Source organism: Poecilia mexicana, unplaced genomic scaffold (genome assembly GCF_051168715.1).
Source record: "Poecilia mexicana isolate PSO_F unplaced genomic scaffold, ASM5116871v1 scaffold_9, whole genome shotgun sequence".
In the NCBI taxonomy this organism is placed as follows: Eukaryota; Metazoa; Chordata; class Actinopteri; order Cyprinodontiformes; family Poeciliidae; genus Poecilia; species Poecilia mexicana.
In genome coordinates, this window is record NW_028263378.1 from 28,069,402 (window position 1) to 28,091,377 (window position 21,976).

Here is a 21,976-nt window from a genome sequence, read left to right on the forward strand (position 1 = left end):
GAACATGTTCAAAACGCTTTGGATCAACGCTGTTGTACTCAGAAATAACTAATGCTGAATTTTATGTTATTCTCTCTCTGCGTATGTTTGAGACGTTTTGAGAATAAACAGAAGTCACAGCTTTGGTGCAGAGTAGGGAACAGTGGAAATTCTTGTGATGGCGATAACGTTTGTGAATATGACAATGATGATTTTTAAGGGCTATAAACAATTACCTTCTTCTTTCTTCTTTTAATCATCTAAGTTTCCATCCCAGCCTTTAGCCTTTTGACCAGTAACATTTATGTCAGATGTGAGTAGCTGGTGTCATAACGCTTGAACTGGCTAAGCATTACATTAACATTTTAGTCAGCAACTCAAAACAGTCATTTGTGGTATGACAGTCGCTGCATCTCCAACACAAACGAGCACAAAACATTGTTGATATTCCGCTAATGCCAAAAAAACTAAATTTCACAATATCTGTGTTTCAGTTAAATAGCAAATTAAATTAAAATCACATGTGAATGAGTTTGTTCACGTGATAAGTCATTAAAAAAACATGTCGAGCCGTCATCCTCCAACCACTTCCTGTCGTCTTCTTCTTCATGGTTTTCTCCAGTGGTAACGTCCTGTTGTTGATTATGTGACTCATGTGATGCGGAAAAAAGCATTTCCATTGCAGTTTTGCAAAATAGACCAATTTTGACGTGATGAAGAAAAACCTAGACCCAAAACGTTTTATCAAAAAACGAGATCTTCCTCTGCACACTCTGCCAACTGAGCCACCGAATGCCCAGTGTGAACTTTTTACCGAAAGAAAACGTCTTGATGAGAATTTCTCACATATGAATAATAAATGGCTCCGAGGACTCTGGATGGTTGGCTGAGTTTGGATGTAGAAAAGTTGCACAGGATGCAGGTGGTGTAGAGCAGAGGGGCTCAGGAAGAAAAAAGGTTTGGAACGCCTTGTTTACCCCATTCCTTGGATAACGGATTCATTATTTGATTAAGATTACTAAAATATGAATCAGCAGCTGCCCTGCGGGGTTCTCTCACTGGTCCAGGTTTTATGGATGGGGTTTTATTTCCCTTAATAAATAAAATAATCATTTAAAAACCATTGTTGATATTTTTTGAGGTTAACTTTGTCTAATTTGTCTGAAAATCTGAAACGTGGCAACGCCAGAAAGGCAGAAGAAACACTTTTTCCAGGCGCTCAACGTGTTTTGTTCGCATGAGGATAATGAATTGTGGCTGTTAAATGGATTCTAAGACATAAAATGGTTTCGACTGATTGGTTTTGATCACATGGCGCTCAGGAGGCTTTTGTGGGGGGGGGGGGGGATTGTGGAAAATTGATATTTTTAGAATGTTTCCTTTCCATTTATTTATTCATTCTGCATTGATTTGACAAAACGAAGAATTTCCCAAATGACTCGGAGAGTGATCCCAGCTAATTATCCAAGAGATTACATTAGGATACAGCGTTTGTCCCTTTTGAAGATGCCATGGGCATGAAGGAGGGCTGATTGTGAGACAACACAGTGAACTGATTTGTAGATTAGAGCATTGTTTGAACAGCCATTACCCCCCTGATGGAGGATTGTTCTTTTCCTTTCCTGTCAAGCTCAGGAGGAGACGCGTCATATGCAGGGATCACAAACAGAATAAAGCTCAACCAGGAACCTCCACTCATCTTTCTAATCTAGGCTTCCCTTATTGTTTTTCTGTACATTTTTATTTTGTTTGTCTAAGGCGATTAAAGTGTTTCAGAATAAAGCGCAGCGTTAAGATTCTGAGGGTCAAATTGAGGCTTATCTCGTTTGGCCTCACAGGTTCCAACAGCTTCTCTATAATTATGTTTATGATTATAACAGTAGTTTGTGACATGGACACATGCTGTTTATGGCAGTCAGCAAGAAAACACTGTATTTTCCAGAAGTAATTTTGCAGCAGTGAAACTAGCTGAGGAAAGGTGAGAGGGTTGCTAGGGGATTGAGGTGATTTAAAGGGGCAGCGACATGTAAAATCAACCTGTATCAAGATAAAAAGTTATTTCCTCATCAAAAACATTCCTGGAGTGTTACCTTGATTATTTCATGCATGTTTGATGCATGTTTGATGCATCAAACATGCATCAGTGAAATGCTGGTAAAACGTCGTTAAAGGGTTAATAGGGAAGCCATGTTGTGACGACTTCCTGAAGGTGGAGTTTCAGAAAGAGCTGTTGATTTTAAAGACACAAAGGCCCAATTTCAAGGCATTAAATTATAAAATAAAAATCATGTTTGATACATATGGTATTTTTTAACAACTAAAGGTAACATAGTAATTGTGCTATAAAATGGCACTATGTGCCTGAAAAGCACATAATACTGCCCCTTTAATAATTGGGAGGTTTTTGAAATGGCTTGGTTTCCAGACCAACAACAACATATTGGGAAAAAGCAGCTTGGTGTGTGGTCCAGTCAAAGCTTGGTGGCTCTGACTGGATCTAAAGACTGAAATCAAAGTACAAATTGTGCAAAAAGACACATTGTTCTCTTTAACTCCACGCAAAAATCTTCAGTCGTCATCATTTTTGGTTCAGAATGGACTGAAGGGAAATGCTAAGGAAGTTGCTACTGAACAATCTGTATGACAGACTCACAAGAACCTTGAAGCACGAGGTTTAGTCCCAGTGCTAAAAAAAGCTCAAGCTGAAAAGTGACTATCCAGCTCTAAACCCTCTGCTTTAGAGCGTCCTGCTGCTGCCAGGATGCAGACGACATTGGCAGCAGCATGATTGTGAGCACCATCTGCATGCAGAGATGTGAAATCTTCTGGACAACGGTTTTGTGAGTAGAAACACACTTTGTCTGGGGGAAAAAAAAACATCGAGGACTGACTGAAAAATCCTGGTGAAACAAAAAAAAAAAAAGTAAAATTATTCAGCGAAACTAGCAGGGTAAAAAAAAAAGGAAAAAAAAGAAAATTTCAGAGAAGTGTGTCTTTCAGCATCATGCAGGAGGAAGGTGTAAATCTCTTGATATTTACAATAATCCTCCACTGCTGTGTCCAGAATCCAGCTGTTGTAATCTCACTGTGTTTTGTCAGTTGCTATAACCTCTTTTCTTCTTGTTATTGCAAAACTTGATGATTGATGTGAATGTATTATTACAAAGCCTCAATTATAATAATCAACACTCAGGGCTCCTTTCCTATTACGACCCTGGTTGGTGCAGGAATGCAGGCGCAGTGAGAAACCAGCTGCAGGCCTTCTGTTAGCAACCAAAGACCCCCGCCCTCCTTTGTGTTTTGACTGGAAATGTCAACTAAATGGCTCTAGATCGATAATTTTGACCTGCGCATTGCTTTATATTCACTCATCAATCTGCAGCTAGTGATCAGGGAGTGATCACTAGCAACAGTGATCAGGGAGTACGGTCTGTCAGTTCAGACAAACTATGGCCGAGTGGAAAGCAGCAGAGCTTCAGGGAAGTGGCAGCGGCGAATGTTCAGAGGGAAACGCGGGGCAACAGACTTTACCCTCTGCGTTTGGCTGTGAGCCTCCATCTCCAGCAGAAATTCTCCTGCTGTGAAGCGTTTGTGTGAGAAGCTGCTGTAGAAAAGTTGCACAAGGAGCAGGTTTTCCCCCGTGTCTTCACTGTTCAGTGGAAGTTTAACTTAAAAACAAGCGAGTATAAAAATGCCACATTAAAGACGTGTGTGTATCTCTGTTGCTGGGGCAACGTGGAGGAATAGTTTGCCTGAAGGTTTTAGATTAAAGGGGGTAGCATTATGTGTTTTCCAGGCACGTGGTGCCATTTTATAGCACAGTCAAGAAACCATTTTAACTTCAGTTGTTGTAAAAGTGCTACATATATCAAATATGAATTATAAGACATTTTATTTATAATTTAACACCTTGAGAATGGGCCTGCATCCTTTTTCTGAAAACTCGGCTTTCAGGAAGTCCTCACAACGTGGCTCCTCTACAACGTTTCTACCACTGAGCAGTAGCTCCTATAATGAGCTCAGCAGTTCCACCAGGTGTTTGCTAATTGCTGCTGGCTAGTCTGAAGGAGCCGCGTGGTGGAATCATGGAGGAGGGCTGCTCTGTGAAACAGAAAGTGTCTCAGTGCAGCCAGGCGTTTCGCACAGCTGAATGGTTGCCAAGGGAGGCTAAAGGATTTTTCACCACAGGCATATTTGTGATGAGGTAACAACACTATAACATGATGTAAAGCTCAAAAAAGTTGATTTCACATAACAGTGTCCTGTCTATACGAATGTATAAAACTAGGCTCTAACATTTTTTATTCAAACTCGTGCTGTTTATTCGTTTCCTACTCGAGTGTCTGCATCCCAGCCTGCAGCCTGTAAGCATCTACCTGAGGAGAGACGTCCTGAGGTTATGCTTCATATATTTATTTTACTGTACACATGCTGAGGTGATGCTTGTCAAACATAATCATTCCGTCACTCACAATGCCAACATCTGCTCAGAGGAGTTTCCTTCGCCTCCACCAAACTGGAGCCGTGCTGTGGGGTTAAAGTCCTGCTCTACCAGCTGCTTTATATTCATGATGAGAGTTTTTAAACAAGCTGCAAAAGCTTTCAAAAAAACTTTTACGCTTTATTTATGGCGTGCAGTGCAGGTTCAACAAGCGCCAGTTTTCTCCCACATCAACCATTTGGTTGCAGGTCAAAGAGGCATTCTCATATAAGACTCGACCCTATTTGCACAGTTGAACTATGTGAGTATTATTTACACTATGTATTTCCATAGAGGGGTAATATAAAGTAAATTATTTCATGAATAGGACTGCACATCACCCAGTTTTCCTTTTGAACGATATCAGGAAGATAAGAGGAGATTGTTTTAAGAGGATTCTGACTGACGACGTCTTTGGTGACTTTCGTGACCGTGTGACTTGTGACGTGTTGCGCTGTGCCGACCCTCTGTCTGCACACCGGAAGCATGAAGCTGCTCCAGCTGACAGCAGTCGGGGCTGTTTTCCAACTAACTGGACCGGCCGTTAATGGAGGCAGGCATGTTTAAAAGATGGAAGTTTCATTTCCAGATCCATTATTTTTGGACAAAGACGACGGCACCAAAGATGCACCAAAGATGATGCAGCTGAGCACTGTGAACTTCATCTCCTTCACCACACTTTGAATGTAACGGAGTCTTCAAAGTCATGACTGGACTCGGTGTTTTACAACATGTGCTTCATTATTTTGTGTGTGCACCTGTGTGAGTTGCATTTTTAGATGTATTAAAATTCATGGCAGAGCAGGAAACGGTGTGACTTTTCTGTCTTCTTCACAGAATCTAGAGGGAAGGAAAGAATGTTGACATGGACACGTGAGTAATTATGTTGCAGCCATTTTCTGACGGGTAAAGATCGACGCACGAATCACCTCCTCTCGTCTTTGTCGTTCATAAGGGTCACTGTGAGAAACGGACCTGTGTGTCACATCATTTATGTACCCCACTGAAACAAACATGGATTACAATTTTAAACACAATCTAAAAAAAAAAACTTAAATTTTTTTCTTCTATTTGATAATCTCAAAATTCAAAACCTAAGAATATTTAACTTATTATTATTATGATTATTAGAAATTAAGTGTGTTACAATTGATTTCCTTTAAAAGTAAATCTATTATTTACTCTCAGTAAATAAATGAATTGAAATTAAAGGCACAGTTTTTCTTTGTTTTTTTTTTAAACGTAAGATTGTGGCTGTACTACAAAATGTATTTACCCAAAGGCTTTTTTTTTTTTTTTTTTTTTTACATCTTTACAATGGGTGTAAATAAGAGTGGAGAGTCCTACAATAAGGTGACATTTTGAACACAGCAGAGCCTAATTATAACCACAAGTAGGTCTGGAAAATGTGCAACAATGAATAATATAAAACAACCCGAGTCGTGTTTAAAGCAAAGCGTGTGTGTTATGTCAAGGGCTGCCTCCTCTGAGATGCTTTTAAATTAGTGTTTGCTTCTCCTCTGGGAAGGTTTTATCTAATACCTGTGCTGGTAACTTCATCAGGCGGTCATTAATCGTGGATGTCAGCTGTTTTGGTGCAATGCAGGTCATGAATAATGGGCTTTTAAACCCGACAGAAACTAGTACTGCTAAGAAAAAAAAGGTAGCATTGAAGACAATTTGTCAAACACTCAGACACAGACAGGCTTTCTAATGTTGTGCCCATACGGTGTGAAAAACAAAGCAACTTGTTTGTGGTTATTTTGTTGTTTAGATGCTAATCGTTTATTCAGCCAGGTTGTGGTGAGTCGTAAAACGTACATTTTTGTTACTCGGCGGAGATAAACTTGTTGAAATGTCTTCTCTAGAGCGCCGTTGTGATGGATAATCAGATGCACCGTCTGATGTGTCTAATAACGAACATAAATGCGCCACTGAGGTGAAGGTTCTCCAACTTCTTTCTAGTAGAGCTCATGATGGTGTTATGGTGTCATCTTCACTGACTAATTTTTGTTGTTGTTTTAACACAACTGATTATTTCGAGCGACACATTATTGACATGAGAAAATAAAATGTTTGTAACTGATCTATGATCTAATAAAAGGAGCGATATCGGTGAGATTTCTGTGGAAGCTACATCCCATGGATCTTTATTGTCAACATTTCCAGAGAAGATGTCGGCATTAAAATGACAGAAGACCAGCTGCAAGGCGGTTCTTGGACTGCTGATCTATAATGTTCATAAAGACAAGATAACATTTACTAAAGTCGTTTTGTTTTGGTTTTTTGGCAATATAGTATATCTTTCAGGGTAGCTCACCTACACCATCTGATGTAGGAGAGTAACGGGACACTGGCACTTCAAGTTCTTTCCACCCAGTAACACGGCTCTGAATGAGAATAATAAACCATGTATGTACTGTTTTTAAACCACATATTTGTGCATTCTTTAAAAATTTAATGCCAGACTTATATGTACATATTTGCACAGATTTTTCAAACAGGTTTATTATAATTTAAGAGAACATTTCTAACAATATTACATTTTATATGAACTTAACTCGATACAAAGTTCTCTGATGTTGGACTGTGTTCCCTAAAAATGGTGTAGGAAAAAAGAATCAACAACCAAGATGATAACATGGCTGGTCATAAGAAAACACTGATTGGATAATATCTTTGAACGACTTCCTGATACTTAGGTATAACATTCAACACTTTTGTAAGACCACAAAACATGAGAGTCTGAGGCCTTCGTCAGAAATAGACAATTAATTCTGCAGTTGTTTGCAGATTACTGCAGAATAGGCCGTTGCATTGCCACAAGGATTAGGGAACCTGTGAGAAATCCACCCGACAAAGAAATTAGATCAAAACAGCACTGGCCTTTGGAGACGGAGCGTTTCTGACAGCTCTTTGTATTTACATTGCCTGGGTCTTTAGAGCCGCAGTAGGGGGTGTTTTGCACAGGAGGTTTCTCTCTGTGTGAAGGAGGCTTTGCCATGAGAACAGACAATCCGCGTGCTAACACATGCTTGTGAATATTTCTGGCTGGATCTTTCGCTCCACATGGGCCGGCATTTTCTTTGACTCTGCCCATGTAAACTGTCTCAGTTGCAAACCTTGAAAAATCCTTTTAATTCAGCGCGTCAGCAGCCGTCACAGCAGTACCACACGACTCTAGAATAACAGCAGACTGGACAAGATAATTCAACTCTTAACTTATCTAAGTGAAAATGAGAGGAATGTCTATGTTTAAAAGAAAATGGGAAATACTACGAACAGATGACACTTTTGTGTTTGATTTTCCTTTTGTACTGCGTGAGTGTTGTCGAGCAACTTAAAGGCTCAACAACACTCACTATCAGCTGGTGGTGGTAATGCACCAACACGTTATTTGCTGATCTTCCAAAAAAAAAAAAAAAAAAAAAAACAGAAGAAGAAGAAAAGAGAAACTAGATAGCAGGAGAGTGAAAATGTCTGTAGTTTGGAGATAATTCAAGGTAATAAGCTTCCTCTGCTTTGGTGAGTTAAGCTGTGAAGAGTAGGGATGAACAAACAAACCTTTAAACACTTGAGAACTGATGAAGAATTTGACAACCTAATACAACACAGGATTCAAAGAATTTGCTGCTGCCAGCAGCACAACCAACGTTGCAGCAAATAATCCAGGAACAAGAAGAGCAGAGTGAACAACCGCATGAAAATCTGCCATCATAGCGATGAGCTACAGCTTACACTTCAATAGAAATGCTTGCAAGCTGCATGACTAGGAAAACTATACTTGTAAAAAAAAACAAAAAACTTGTATTATATTTAATTTATTTTCATACTTACTTATACTCAGTCTACAAAAAACTGATACTCTGACATTCCTATTGGTAACAATCACAAAGACCCAGAACAAATGACTAATATGTATGATAAATAAAAAAGAAAAACTGAAACAACCTTAGCATAGTGCTTTCATTCACAACTCTCAGGATGCGTCATCGCTTCACAGGACCAAAGTATACTCCTCTTGATTCCGTCGTTCCCTCTTGGGACTCACTCCTGCCCAAACTGTTGTATTGATCCGTGATTATCAGTTGATTGTGGAGCAATCGTCACCCGAGTGTCGCTACTATAATTGCGTTAGCAGGAGTGAACGCTAAAATATGTGATCAGCAGGAAACCTTGTGCCTATTCAATGCCTCTGCTGTTCTATGAATCTATTAAAAATATAAAAAAATAACCACAATAATAACAGTCACACTGGGAATAGGCTGACCTTTGATGACCTCACGGCACATGCTAGTCACGTGGAGACAGATGGAAAGAAAAAAGCACAATAACTGAGAATAACAGTGGGGACGATTGAACTGGAAGAGACAAAATAAAGTGAGACCAAAGGTCTTGGTGAAAATGTAGGGCGGTGGGGGTTGAAAAGTCTTGATTAAGGCCGTGTCATTAAGAGTCTGAAAGATTGGATCTGAAGTCTGGAGTCTGGTGAACGTCAATGTTTGAGTCTACAAACTGAGCACAGGGTTTTTCAGAAACTGGGAAATGTAGCGATGGTAACTACACCAATACTATGCCATTTTGGTAAAGTATCAATGAAGCTGAACCCAGTAGAACATTATGGTTGTTTAGCCATGAGACATTAGCATGCTAAAGCTTGGTTGGAAAAACTGGGAATTTCCCACCAATATGCTAAAACTGAGAAGAGATGAAGAAGGAACCTTTGTTCAGCATTGATTTGAGGGATAAGCAGTGGAGCTTTATTGAGACTGGTTCAGTGAAAATCTAGATGAACAAATCCTTGTAATTCTTAAAACCTTGACATGAGCTTCGGTGTTGGTGCGTACGAACAGCCTGGACCTTTCACCCCGGTTCACGCTGCTTAACTCACCTGAACTCGCACAAATTGAGTTTTCCCTGCAGCCTTTTATGATGGAGCAGTTCACACGCCTAGAGCAGGAGAACAACGGGACAAATGAATGGATTTCTCACTAAAATAATAATAATAATAATAATGCTGTTTTTTCTTTTCTTGTTCTACAGAGATGAGCTATCCACACTGGGGGAAGTAACAGATTTTGATGCGTTTCTTTTTATTCTTCTGCTCCATTCAGACCTCTATATGAGGTCTGAATGGAGCAGGTCCTCTATAAAAAGGACCTGTCAGGTCCTTTTTATAGAGGACCTGTCAGGAGATGAGTGTGTTTCACTCCAGTGGACAAGGAACACGGAAAAAATGTGTTCAGTTTGCAAAAATGATGGCAGCATTTGCATAAATGTTTTGTCTTTAGTTCTGATCAACACTGTAACACTGATAGGTACAGGCGTGTTTTTTTTTTTCTGTCACCACGTCGTTCAGGAAGCCATGCAGCGATTGTGCAAGTGTCACTTCTGTTCACTCCTCAGAGTAGAATAAAATAAACTTAATCTTCCCCTATGGCAATAAAGTGTTTGCTCCTTGTTTTACCCTTGAGTGTTTAAGCACACCTCAATAACATAAATGTTTGAAAAGTTTCTCTGAGGACGTCGCTGTTCACACTCTGCAACTCGGTCTATTTAGTTCAACCAAAAGACGTTTGGTCCTGAAAACTCATTTGGAGCTGCTGCTGCTGCACATATGGAGGCTGCAGGAGGAACTAAAATACTGCTGTGTAATCGGACTACAGCTGCAGCCAGAAACAAACTCGTTCGTTTTGCACAAACATAGACCCTTTTTGCTGACAATGAAGTAAAAACTGCAGTTAAACAAAATAATTTTCATACCTGATAAATTCAAAACCCATAAACAGCTCTGTGTCCTTCCTCAGGTTTTTCTTCTTCCTTCCCCTAAATCCAAGATTTGAGTTCCTTTGTAGTTCGTAAATGTAAAGGTCAGGGAATGTTCTTGTTTCTTTTTTTAACTGAGAGGAAATTCATCATTCTATCTCTTTACATCCACTGGGCTTAGCCACATGTCCTGAATAGATAGTTGCTGTAACAAGTTGTTTTTCTATGCCCCAGTGTGGAAGCTTCTACACATCTCTTAAACTTTAAAGGGGCAGTATCATATAAAACCAATGCTTTTGAGCTTTACGTCATGCTATAATGTTATCCCCTCATCAAAAACATACTTGGTGTGTTGCTTTGATTCTTTTATGCATGTTTGAGAAATTCTGCTGCTCCCCCCAATCAGCACCTTCAGACTAGCCAGCAACAATTAGCAAACATCTGGTGGAACAACTGAGCTCATTCTAGGATCTACTTCTTAGTACAACGCTGGTAAAGACATTGCAAAAAGGTTAATAGAGGAGCCATGTTTGATGGCTTCCTGAAGGCGGAGTTTCAGAAAGAGCAGAAGTTTTTAAAGAGACAGAGGCCCAATTTCATGGCATTAGGCTACAAAGTAAAATTTATTTTAAGTTGTATTATATATATCATTTTTATAAGAATCTGAAGGTAACATTTTTACTTACTTGTGCTGTAAAGTGGCACTATGTGTCTGGAAAACACATAATACTGCCCCTTCAAAAAAATGCTAGTTTTTCCCCCCCCAAATAACCTGTTGTTTCTATTGATCCCTGTGAGAGATTTACAGTTGCTACATCCTCCTGAACCACCAAAACGCCTTCCTGTTACATAACAATGTGACTCAAAAGTTAGTTGGTAACATAAAACATATAAGCTGAAATTTCCAAACAAATGTCAATGAGGTGCTCAAGGGTTCTGCTCCTCCTTCAGCCCTCAGCAGTGAGGTTTCATCAACCAGACAGACAGACAGACAGACAGACAGACAGACAGACAGACAGACAGACAGATGTAATGAGGTAAGGTAATTTTAGCACATTTTCAGCAACAAGGCAATTGAGAGAAAAAAACAGAGCAGTCAGAAAAGCTGCCAGAGACCTGGCAAAACCCCAATGACAGTGTAAGGTTAATTCAGCAGGAGAGGATTATTTGACTCATTTGCACGACACATTGGGAATTATGAGACACGGTTTTTCTTTTAAAAGATCTGGAAACCAAAAGACGAGAGATGTTTCTGAGGCAAACCAGAAGTAAATAAATGGATGGATGGATAGGTAGATAGATTTTCTTCATATCCTTTCCTACATAGTTCATATTCAACAGTCTTGTAAGGATATTAATGGTTTTATAACTAATATTTACCAATGCTCTACTTTTTCAACACCTTTGGAAAAAATGCTCAGAAACAAAATAAAAACCAGTGTTGGTTGGATTTGCCTGACTGCTACCAATATGTCAAAAAATTCCTAATTTCGATGCAGATGTTAGTGCCTAAAGTAAAATCTCTGTGTCGTCGATCACACCAAGTTTGGAGACAGGATGACTCAGCGCCATGCCATAAGCTGAAGGGCTTTATATAAGTTAAGGAAGAATGGACCAGGACATTCTTGATAAAATTTTAAGGATGAAAGAGTCGAGACAACAGACCCAAAGTCACAGTGAAGAAAAAACAATCACTGAAGTTCAGAAGGACCCCCAGAACTTTAAAGATTTGAAGACAGTTTATGTGGAAGAACGCAGTCAGAAATCACTGCTGTGAACCGCTTCTCTACCTGGAGTCTTTGAAGCTGCCGTCTCCAAAAAAACTGTCTTTTCCATTTCTTACGTGTGTCCAATACTTATTCACCAAGCCTCTCCAAATTCCACCCATAATCTCATCTAATGACTCATTTCCTGTGATTTTTTTCGAATGTGTGGATTACTTGGTTTGTTGTTGATACCTGGTGGGAATTTGATGCCGATCAATGGACATGTGAAAAACTTTTTTTCTTTCACCCTGCTGTGTGTGACTGCTTGGTGCTAGCTTGTCCCCGTCCTGCTCCTCGCTGTTTTCACCAGCCTTGTCAGCCCCTCTGTGTATTTATAGGTCCTGTCTTTCTGTCTCAGTTTGTTAGTCCATCTGTTTACCAACCCTGCTCTGTCTGTCTGTCTGTCTGTCTGTCACACTCCTTAAGTCCTGCTACTAGTCGTCGTGTTGTACCATCGAGTAGAAACATTGAAAGAGGAAGTCAGCTTGCAATCGTTTAACTTTATCTAAAAGGTTGAACCAAGTTTATTTACAGGAGAACTTTCATTACTTTTGTTCGCTGTGATCACAAAAACAAGTGACTGACAGAAACTGTGGCTGATTTCTGTCAGTCAACAAAAAGGCAGAGACATGGCATCTGACAAAACTCCAGCCATAGGTGACAGTCACCTCGGGCTCGGCATGTGACGCTGTAGTAAATGTATCCTGATGTCACGGCTCTGACAGCATTCTCAACATTTTGAGGCACATGTGTCACCACTACCAGACTCAAAATGCTGAGTGGTTCCTCTAAAGCTACAGCCAAGTTCAGTAACGCGCTGTGGGAAGAAATGCTAAACACAACAACAGTCGACTCTGCAGCAGTCTGTCTTCATACGTTCAGAGTTCTGGTGATTTATCACAGGGAAATACCTAAATGGTTAAAAACTCGGTTTCATTAAAATATTCTTTATAAAAGTATTCAACTTTTATAAAAAATGTGTTTTTTGTATGTTTGTCAAAACTGTCACCATGTCGTGACGTCGTAATATGAGACAGATAGTCTGTAAAACATCGACCTCCTTCCTGAATACACAGGTCCTGACTAAAAACAACCAATCAGAGCCAGGAGGCGGGTCTTAGCGCTGTTGATCATTAATGTGCTAATGCTGGAGAAACAACTTAGTGTTACAGGAAAACTGTTTATCCGACATCGCTAGTGGTTATGCTAACTAGCTTTAGCATTCCTAACAGGATCTGACCAAAGAAAATGTGTAGAAAATTGTAAAAACACAGAAAAACCTGATGTGTCAGAAAATAATTCACAAACAAGTTATATTAATTTTAATCAAAAGAAGAAGAAACTCGTGTCCCCTGGGTGCTTTCAATTCACCAATTTTGGTATACAGTTCAAAATGTTTGAACATCCTGCATTGAATCCACATTTTCCTCTCTGCTGTCTTGCATAAAGAGGGGAGAAGTGCTGTTTGACACAAAGTGAAACTAACAAGTTTCCCGTTGTGTCAAACACACCTGGAGTGTTTGCTAAATCCCAGCAGATTTAAGAACTCCACATGTTTTGTTCCACTTTTCTTTTTCCACTGTTTCGCCTCTTAAACAGTCATTTTCAGAACCTAATCAGTCCTTTGAAGGAGGCAGGAAATCAGTGCTTATGAGCACATCTTCAGACCATCTGCGTCCACATCGTCACTGGACTCTGCTTTGCATTTGCTCCGTCTCTGAGTTTGGGTTTAATGACTCAGGATGGTGCCATTGTGAAATGATTTTTTGAGTCTGCTGGTAGTCGATATGTGCCTGCGGGTGAAACTGGTAAAATTGGAAATGTATTTTTAGAGATTGTTTGAGTAAATCCTAAATCGTTGCCGTTATTTATCTTTTCTTCAGAAATCTTTACTCTTTCACACTGTTACTCAGTTAACCTGTATTAATAGAACAGATTAATACTGATCCAAGTGCAACACACTTTACACAGAAACAGTGTGATTTTTTTATCATCTAAAATATTGATGATAAAAATATTTAATTAAACATAGGAGATGAATTATGAAAATTCAATCTTACAGATAGTGATCTCAACCCAATAAATATGGACTACAAAAATGTTATTGCTAGAAAATGAAATCTGAATCAAAACACGAATAGATTGTACTGTCACCTTCCTAAAATAAGTTTTGTTTTTTAATTTGCATAAGTAATTTTGTTTGTTTTTGCCTAAATTATCTTTTTGCAAAAAATAACATGGAACATTGTATTAGTACAATGATGATATAAAAGTTGCTCAATTTGTTAGTAACTGAAAGTGAAATAAAAATACTGAACTAAAAAAACATAAGAAACTGATAACAATAAACTTAATCTAAAAGACTGAACAGATGTATCATTAGTTTGCATTCAAACTATCCAAACTCTGAGCTGCCCCCTGGTGTTCAGGAGGGTCGTGACAGGAAGAGGAATTAACTGCATGTTTTAGTTCTCACCTTTGCTATCAACCGAAGACCTGAGGGATCTGGAGGACATGAAGGAACAAAGTAATCTGAAAACTAAGGCTGGACTAGTATTATTATAGCACTGTAGCTTTAAGTTTCTCTCTCGGCTTCTCTGTGCTAATAACACACACACACACGATGCAGAGCAAGCAGGTGGCAGTAATGATGACCAGTTCATAAATTAAACAAAGTGTTGATATTTCTGTAAATTACTGAGTGAGTCAGTTGGGGAATTGTTTCATGTCAGCTGTATAAATATAGCATGATGATGCTAGCTTAAGCACCACAATCATCTGCGGAGTAGCGTTTTCTGTTATTTCCCAGAATTTTTTTTTTTTTTACATCTTTTAATACCATTTCACATCTTATGGTGTCTGCTTGAAGATTTTGTTGGCAAAACTATATTAAAATAATCTGGAGTAATGTTGCTGGATTGGCTTCCTTTTCTAGATGTAAGCAATATTTAGTGTAAAAAAAAAAAAAAAAAAAAAAAAAAAAAAATTGGACCAAAGATGATGCATTAAAAAAAAACAACTTAATTTTAAAATTCAGACCACTTTAACTTTTGCACAATTTGTCACCTTAAAACAACTGCGTGTTTTATTGGGATTTTATGTAGTAGACCATCTGCCTAGTGCATAGTTATAAAGTAAAATGAAAAGTATAAATGGTGTTCAACATTTTTTGCATATTAAAAAGGGAAAAGTTTAAATGGTTTCAGATCAATCTCTGTGCAAAATGTTAATCAGAGGTGCAAACATGGTATAAAAATCAACACAATTGTGGATGTAACTTGGTGAGGGGGATTGAATTACAAATAGATACTTTTCAGATTTTTAATTGTTTAAAGGTTTGAAAACGATCTAAAGAATGTTTTCTACTTCACAATTCTTTTTGTTGATGTTCTGCAGAAAATCTCAATAAAATACAGAATTGTGTGGTTTCAGCATGACGAAATATGAAACACAATGTGTACATTTATCCAAATAAAAAAACAAGCAGGCTAACTGACCTTCTATTCAGATAGAGAATAGATACACATAGATAGAGGTTGCTGTTAGCTGGCAAGCGGAAACTAATATTTTTTCCCCCACTCTGTCAGAACTTAGTTCAGATTATATTGTCAATCGTCTCCTGTTTTCTCTGTTTCGCTCCCGTACAGTTCGTGCTGCCACATGTAAAAGATGGAGATCCTGGAGAACATGGGCGAGGAAGCCATGGAGACCGAGGGATCCGCCGTCATAGCAACCCTTCTTAATGGCAGCTTGGACGGCACTGCCAACTTCACCAACCTCACCTTCTTCCCCTACTACCAGCACTCCCTGTACGTAGCAGCCAGCTACATCCTGGCCTACTCCTTCATCTTCCTGCTGTGCATGGTGGGAAACGTCCTGGTGTGTCTGATCGTCCTGGAGAACCGATGCATGCGCACAGTGACCAACCTCTTCATCCTCAATCTGGCGGTCAGCGACCTCCTCGTGGGGATCTTCTGCATCCCTACAACTCTGGTGGACAACCTCATCACGGGTAAGTGTTTGGTTATCAAACTTATGGATTTCTTACTGGTAAAAAAAAATACAATTGAAAATGTGTGTTTGATCATTTAAAGCTGCAGTGTGTAACTTTTATATATATATATAGTGACAATTTTAACAAATATGTAAAAACTATGTATGTAAAAACTTTATATATATATAGATATATATATATATATATATATATATATATATAAAAATGTATGTATGTAAAAACTTTATATATATATATATATATATATATATATATATAAAGTTTTTACATATTTGTTAAAATTGTCACTATTTTACAGACAATCTGTAAAAAGACAAAAAGGTGCTACAAATATCATCTGAAGAAAAGAACTGCTCCAACCAATCAGAGCCAGGAGGAGAGTCTTAGCGCTGTCAATCATCCTCATGTAGGCGATTCTAAATGTGCGCAGAAATAAGTTACTGTTACAAGAAAACCGATTATCTGCCTGTATTATGCTAACTAGCAATAGCATTATATACTTAGTTTTTTTTCTTTTGCTACCTTTTTGTCTTTCCTTTGGTTTGTTGTATTTTCTTCTAATTCATGTAAAGCACCTTGAACTGCCCTGTTGCTGAAAATAAAAACCTTACCTTACCTTAGCGTTCATGGCAGGAAAGAAGCTCTAATCTAGCTGAGAGCACAGGGGAGAGAGTGAGCAGCGCATGCATGCGATGATTAACAGCGTTAAGACCCTCCTCCTGGCTCTGATTGGTTAGTGGCTTGTTTCTACAGCTAGTACTGCAAGAAGGCAGAGGAGCTCACGTCTTTCATTATCTGTCTCTTACTATATACATTTTAACAAATATGTAAAAAAAATGTGAATAGCATTTGCATCTTGTAGATTTAAGGCATTGAAAAGAAAATATGTCGTGTTTTATGTTGTTTTCTTGCTGCACTACAGTTTTTACTGCATTACAAATGCTGAGATCCACCAGGACATTTTGCATTAAAGAGAATATTTTTTTTATGTGAACATATTTTTGCACGGTTAGGTGCAGCCCGGCCTTAAAAGGGTTAACGCCAGCAGTGCTTAGGCGGGTGCGGTGTTTGCAGACAGCCTGGTGAGCCGAGAGCAGAGCTGATTACGGTGATGAGAGGAGGAGCACTTTCAGGCGTCAGTGTTCCTTCCCGCGGAGCTCTGCTTAATGAGACCTGAGCTCCTGAATGGCTGAGTTAGTGTAATTTAAGAATGAAACGAAGCACCAGCAGGTGTCTGGCTAAGCTAATCCTTTTCAATGGCTACCCTGAAGCTAACCAAAGTGCTTTGAGTATGGGGAGCAGTGATTGGAAGTGATACCAACTTCTGTGAACTTTAAAACTTGCTGCAGTATCTCAGGGAAGTGCAGCCTTGTGAGACCGACCCGTTTAATTATTAATGCATACACTGATGTTATAGACATAATTAATAACTCAGATTTTTGCAAAGATATTATAAGCAGTGTTAAAAACTCACTGACAGTATTTTTAGCAAAACTGTCAAAACTAAAAATCGCGTGAGGACTTATTAGCATCATGTGACGCCTGTTCTTTTATTCTGGTTTAAACTTCAGAGCTGAGGGTGTGACATCACACACAGCTCACAAAACCAGATATAAAATATTGGGTTCAGGAGACGAGATGGGAGCTGAACAATAATTTATTGGGAGAAAAAGGAATTGCTACTTTTTTTCTTCACACTATTTTTTTGTTGCGATCACATGTTTTATGACATTTGTTATAAGTGTACAATCATTTAGTCCTAAGCTTGTTTTAGAATGTCAGAAAAGTATAAAAAATGATCCCTGTCTGTCTACTTGTACGCAAAACGTTTATATTAAACTGTGTTTTAGGGAAGAAGTGTAAACTCCAGACTGTATCGATTTAATTCACACTGTAATAATGTGCACAAACATTTTTACCAACAATTTGAACGGCTTTAGCTTAAATGGTTTCTTTGCCAAGATAAAAGTCAAGCTGATCAGTCGCACTGCACAAAGGTTTGAATGTGTAGCTGGGAATCAGTTTTCAGTTCAAACAGGCTAATGCAAGTATTTTAGGAAATCCAGTTTTAAAAGTTGCAATGGGACAGAATTCACCACTGAAACTACATTTGGTGTTTTAAAAAACCCCCAACAAACTTCTGTTTTGGGATTATGTTTCTGCTTCCTTCAATTCCCACCAGATTACGGTCCAAACTTTCGACTTGAGCATTGCGACGTCTTGATTCTTTTCCCACCGGGTCCGTTTGCAACGTGTGGGACCGTTTCTCCCGGTGATGACTTAACTTAAGGCAATCCTTCGGTGTCAGACAAGCGACATCTAATTTGACTCGTGAATAGTTTGTTGAGGTAGAGAAGCTGACGATCAACTGTTCGGGGTGCGCGCGTCCCCCGGGTGCCAAATGGGCTTAATAAGGGCTTTTCTCCAAAACTCTGCTTGTCTGTTTGAGATGGCAGATTTTAGTGGCGCAGCTCAGCTGTCATGGCTGTCACCGCCTCTCAGTTGCTCATGTCAACTAAGTACCCAGCAAACTGAAAGGTAAGTTTCAGTAGCGGCCTGTCAAAATGTAAACTTGTACATTCAGTCAGCCAGAAATAATCATGAAGGCGGAATCTGATGCTTTTCACCAAGTGAACAGCGAGGCTGTTTGGGAGCGAGGGGATGCATCGTCTCCTCCACTCTGCCGCTTAGCTTCTCGTCGTTAATTGAACCTTTTGTTTCCTCATCATTGTCATCAACAGCACCTCACCATATCTGTACATATAGCTTGGTTTGTTGCAGTTTGTAACTTTTATAAAAAAAAAAAAAGTTTGACATATTTGCTAAAACTGTCACTGTGTGCTGAGAGCATATTATCTGTGAAAAGATCCAACAGCATCTAGAGGAATCCTGTTGGATCAGCGATAGGGGAGACCGGGTATGGTTGTAACATGGGGAGAGTTGTAACACCACCAGTTCCACCAATCAGGGACAAGATAGTAGTCACATGATCATTTCAGAATTTACCCGCTTCCTCCCCAATCCCATATTGTGATTGTCAAGGCTGGAAACAGGCACATGCAGATACTAAGGAGAAAAAACAGATTTTGAGGTAAGAAAGTAAATTTTTTTATCATGACTATATTTTGTTTAGTACTTATACTGTTGCAGATAAAACCATATGACTTACTTAGATGAAAGTGTAATTTCTCAGGCAACATGTGGTGCATTTTCCCGTGCTAATTTCAAACCGTTATGCTACTACAGCTAGCTAAACATGGCTGACAGGGTTGGGGTGGGTTGTAACACATCTTTAAAAATTGTTACAACCATCCCCTTACATACAACTAAGAATATTTTTATTTTAATAATTTTACAGAATGCCTAGGCAGTGGATACGAAAGACTGATAGAGGTGTGCCTGCAGATGTTTTAAAAAAAGCATCTGATGAGGTCACAAAGAAGAGCAAGTCAGTCAGATCAGTTGCGAAGGCGCATGGGATCTGCCATGTAACACTGAGCAGATACTGCAAATCACTGCAGAAGCTGAGAGAACAGGGGTCCAGTGATCTTCCCAGTGTAGGTTATTGGAGCAGCAACAAAGTCTTCTCTGAGGTGCAGGAGGAAGTGTTGGCTGACTATTTGACTCAGGCAGCAGACCTGTATTATGGACTGACTCCATGTGAGGTAAGCATATGACAGGTTAGTCACTGGAGACAAGAGAAGAATTGAATACCAGGATAGGTGCTAGACAAATTTAAAAACTTTTTGTGTCTATGTACTCTGATTTTCTATTCCTCTTTCTTTTAGGTCAGAAAGTTTGCATATCAACTGGCAGTAACATATAACATCAAACACCCACAAACATGGGATGAGAAGCAGATGGCAGGGCCTGACTGGTTCACATTATTTATGAAGCGGAACCCTAGCCTGTCAATAAGGAGTCCTGAGGCAACCAGCCTTACACGGGCCACAAGTTTTAACCGCCAAAATGTGGAACGTTTCTTCAACAGCCTTGGACAGGTCATTAAGAGATACAACTTTGACGGGAGCGATATATGGAATGTAGATGAAACTGGTGTAACAACAGTTCAATCACCAGACCGTGTTGTTGCTCGTCGTGGTGTCAAGCAGGTGGGTGCGATGACATCAGGTGAGAGAGGTGTGCTCGTGTCAGTAGCATGCGCTGTGCAAGCGCTGGGAAATACAATCCCTCCCTTCTTTGTATTCCCCCGTAAACGTTACAAGGAACTCTTCATTCAGAGTGGGCCAACAGGGAGTGCAGGAAGTGGTAACGCCTCAGGATGGATGCAAGAGGAAGACTTCCTCTTATTCCTTGCTCATTTTGCAAAACACACAAAGGTCAGCCTAGAGAAAAAGGTTTTACTTTTGCTGGATAATCACTGTTCACATATATCTGTTAAAGCTATTGATTTCTGCAAAGAAAAGGGAATAGTGCTACTTACCTTCCCCCCCCACTGTAGCCATAAACTTCAGCCCCTAGATCGCAGTGTCTACGGCCCATTTAAGAAAATGGTGAACACCGCAAGTGATGCCTGGATGAAGATGAATCCTGCCAAGATGATGACGATATATGATATTCCAAGTATTGTGAAGACTGCTCTGCCTGCAGCTGCAACACCGAAAAACATTCATGCCGGTTTCCAATCCACAGGTATTTGGCCCTTCAATCCTGAGATTTTTGAGGAGTGTGACTATGCACCCTCACAAGTCACTGACCGTCCCGACCCAGGTACATCACTGACATCTGGAGCTTTCCAGCCGCAGTCTCCTCCAACTCACCTGGGGACAGCCTCCTCTCCTCCAACTCACCTGGGGACAGCCTCCTCTCCTCCAACTCACCTGGGGACAGCCTCCTCTCCTCCAACTCACCTGGGGACAGCCTCCTCTCCTCCAACTCACCTGGGGACAGCCTCCTCTCCTCCAACTCACCTGGGGACAGCCTCCTCTCCTCCAACTCACCTGGGGACAGCCTCCTCTCCTCCAACTCACCTGGGGACAGCCTCCTCTCCTCCAACTCACCTGGGGACTACTACTTCTGGCTCCTCTGCAGTTATTGATGTGAACATGTCCTGTGCTCCAGATGAGCCAAGCACCTCGGGGGTGTCTCCTGATCAGACATTCAATCCTTTGGCTATGCGGCCATTTCCAAAAGCAGGGCCAAGGAAAACAACTGGCAGGATCAGGAAGAAAAGGAAATCTGAAATACTCACTGACACACCAGTGAAAGAAGCACTGATGGAAGAAGAACAGAGAAGAGGAAGCAAAAATGTAAGGAAGAGTTTCTTTGCAAAAAATAAAGGCAAGCAAAAGAGGAAGAAGAGAAAGCCTGCCAAGAAAATGTTAAAAGCCAGTGCTGAGGATTCTGAGACCTCAGACGATGAATATTTTTGTGTTGTCTGCATGGAGCCATTTGGCAACTCAAAGCCACAGGAAGTGTGGGTAAAATGTGCCTTATGCAGTCTCTGGGCCCACCAAGCCTGCACTCCTGGGCTACCATCATTCATTTGTCACCACTGTGACTCTGATTAAGGATACACACACATAGACACAAACACACACACATATTGACATTGTTTTTGTTATACCTACATGTTCAGTGTTCTTTAAGCATGTTAAGAAAGTTTGTTCTAGTAGAATAATTTACACACATGCACACACACAGAGGATATTTGAGTTATGGTCAGTCACACACACAGAGAGAGAGAGAGAGAGAGAGACATTGTTCTTGTATTGTTCTTTTAATTCAGTAAACATCTTTTTGAAACATATCATAGGTTGTGGCCTCTGTTTTTGCTTCTTTTGTCTAATTGTTACAACTTACCCCAGCAGGTGTTACAACCTACCCCACTACCGGGGTAGGTTGTAACAAAGGAACACCATGTATTTGACATGAACTCATGAGGTCTGTGATATTCTTGCAGATGTTTGAATTGGTGCCATTTGTAGTAAACAAATGTGGGTATTTTGT

The 21,976-nt window shown here is 39.8% G+C and overlaps 1 protein-coding gene across 1 annotated transcript in view; it reads left to right on the forward strand.

Annotated features, from left to right (window-relative positions):
- Positions 1 to 15,540: 15,540 nt before the first annotated feature.
- The window catches only part of npffr1l2 (neuropeptide FF receptor 1 like 2), a 29,312-nt gene continuing 22,876 nt past the window's right edge, over positions 15,541 to 21,976 (forward strand). Inside the window, exon 1 of the mRNA XM_088009086.1 lies at positions 15,541 to 16,003. Coding sequence (XP_087865212.1) covers positions 15,661 to 16,003 — 343 coding nt within the window. The 5' untranslated portion in view covers positions 15,541 to 15,660. The remainder of the gene's footprint in view (positions 16,004 to 21,976) is intronic.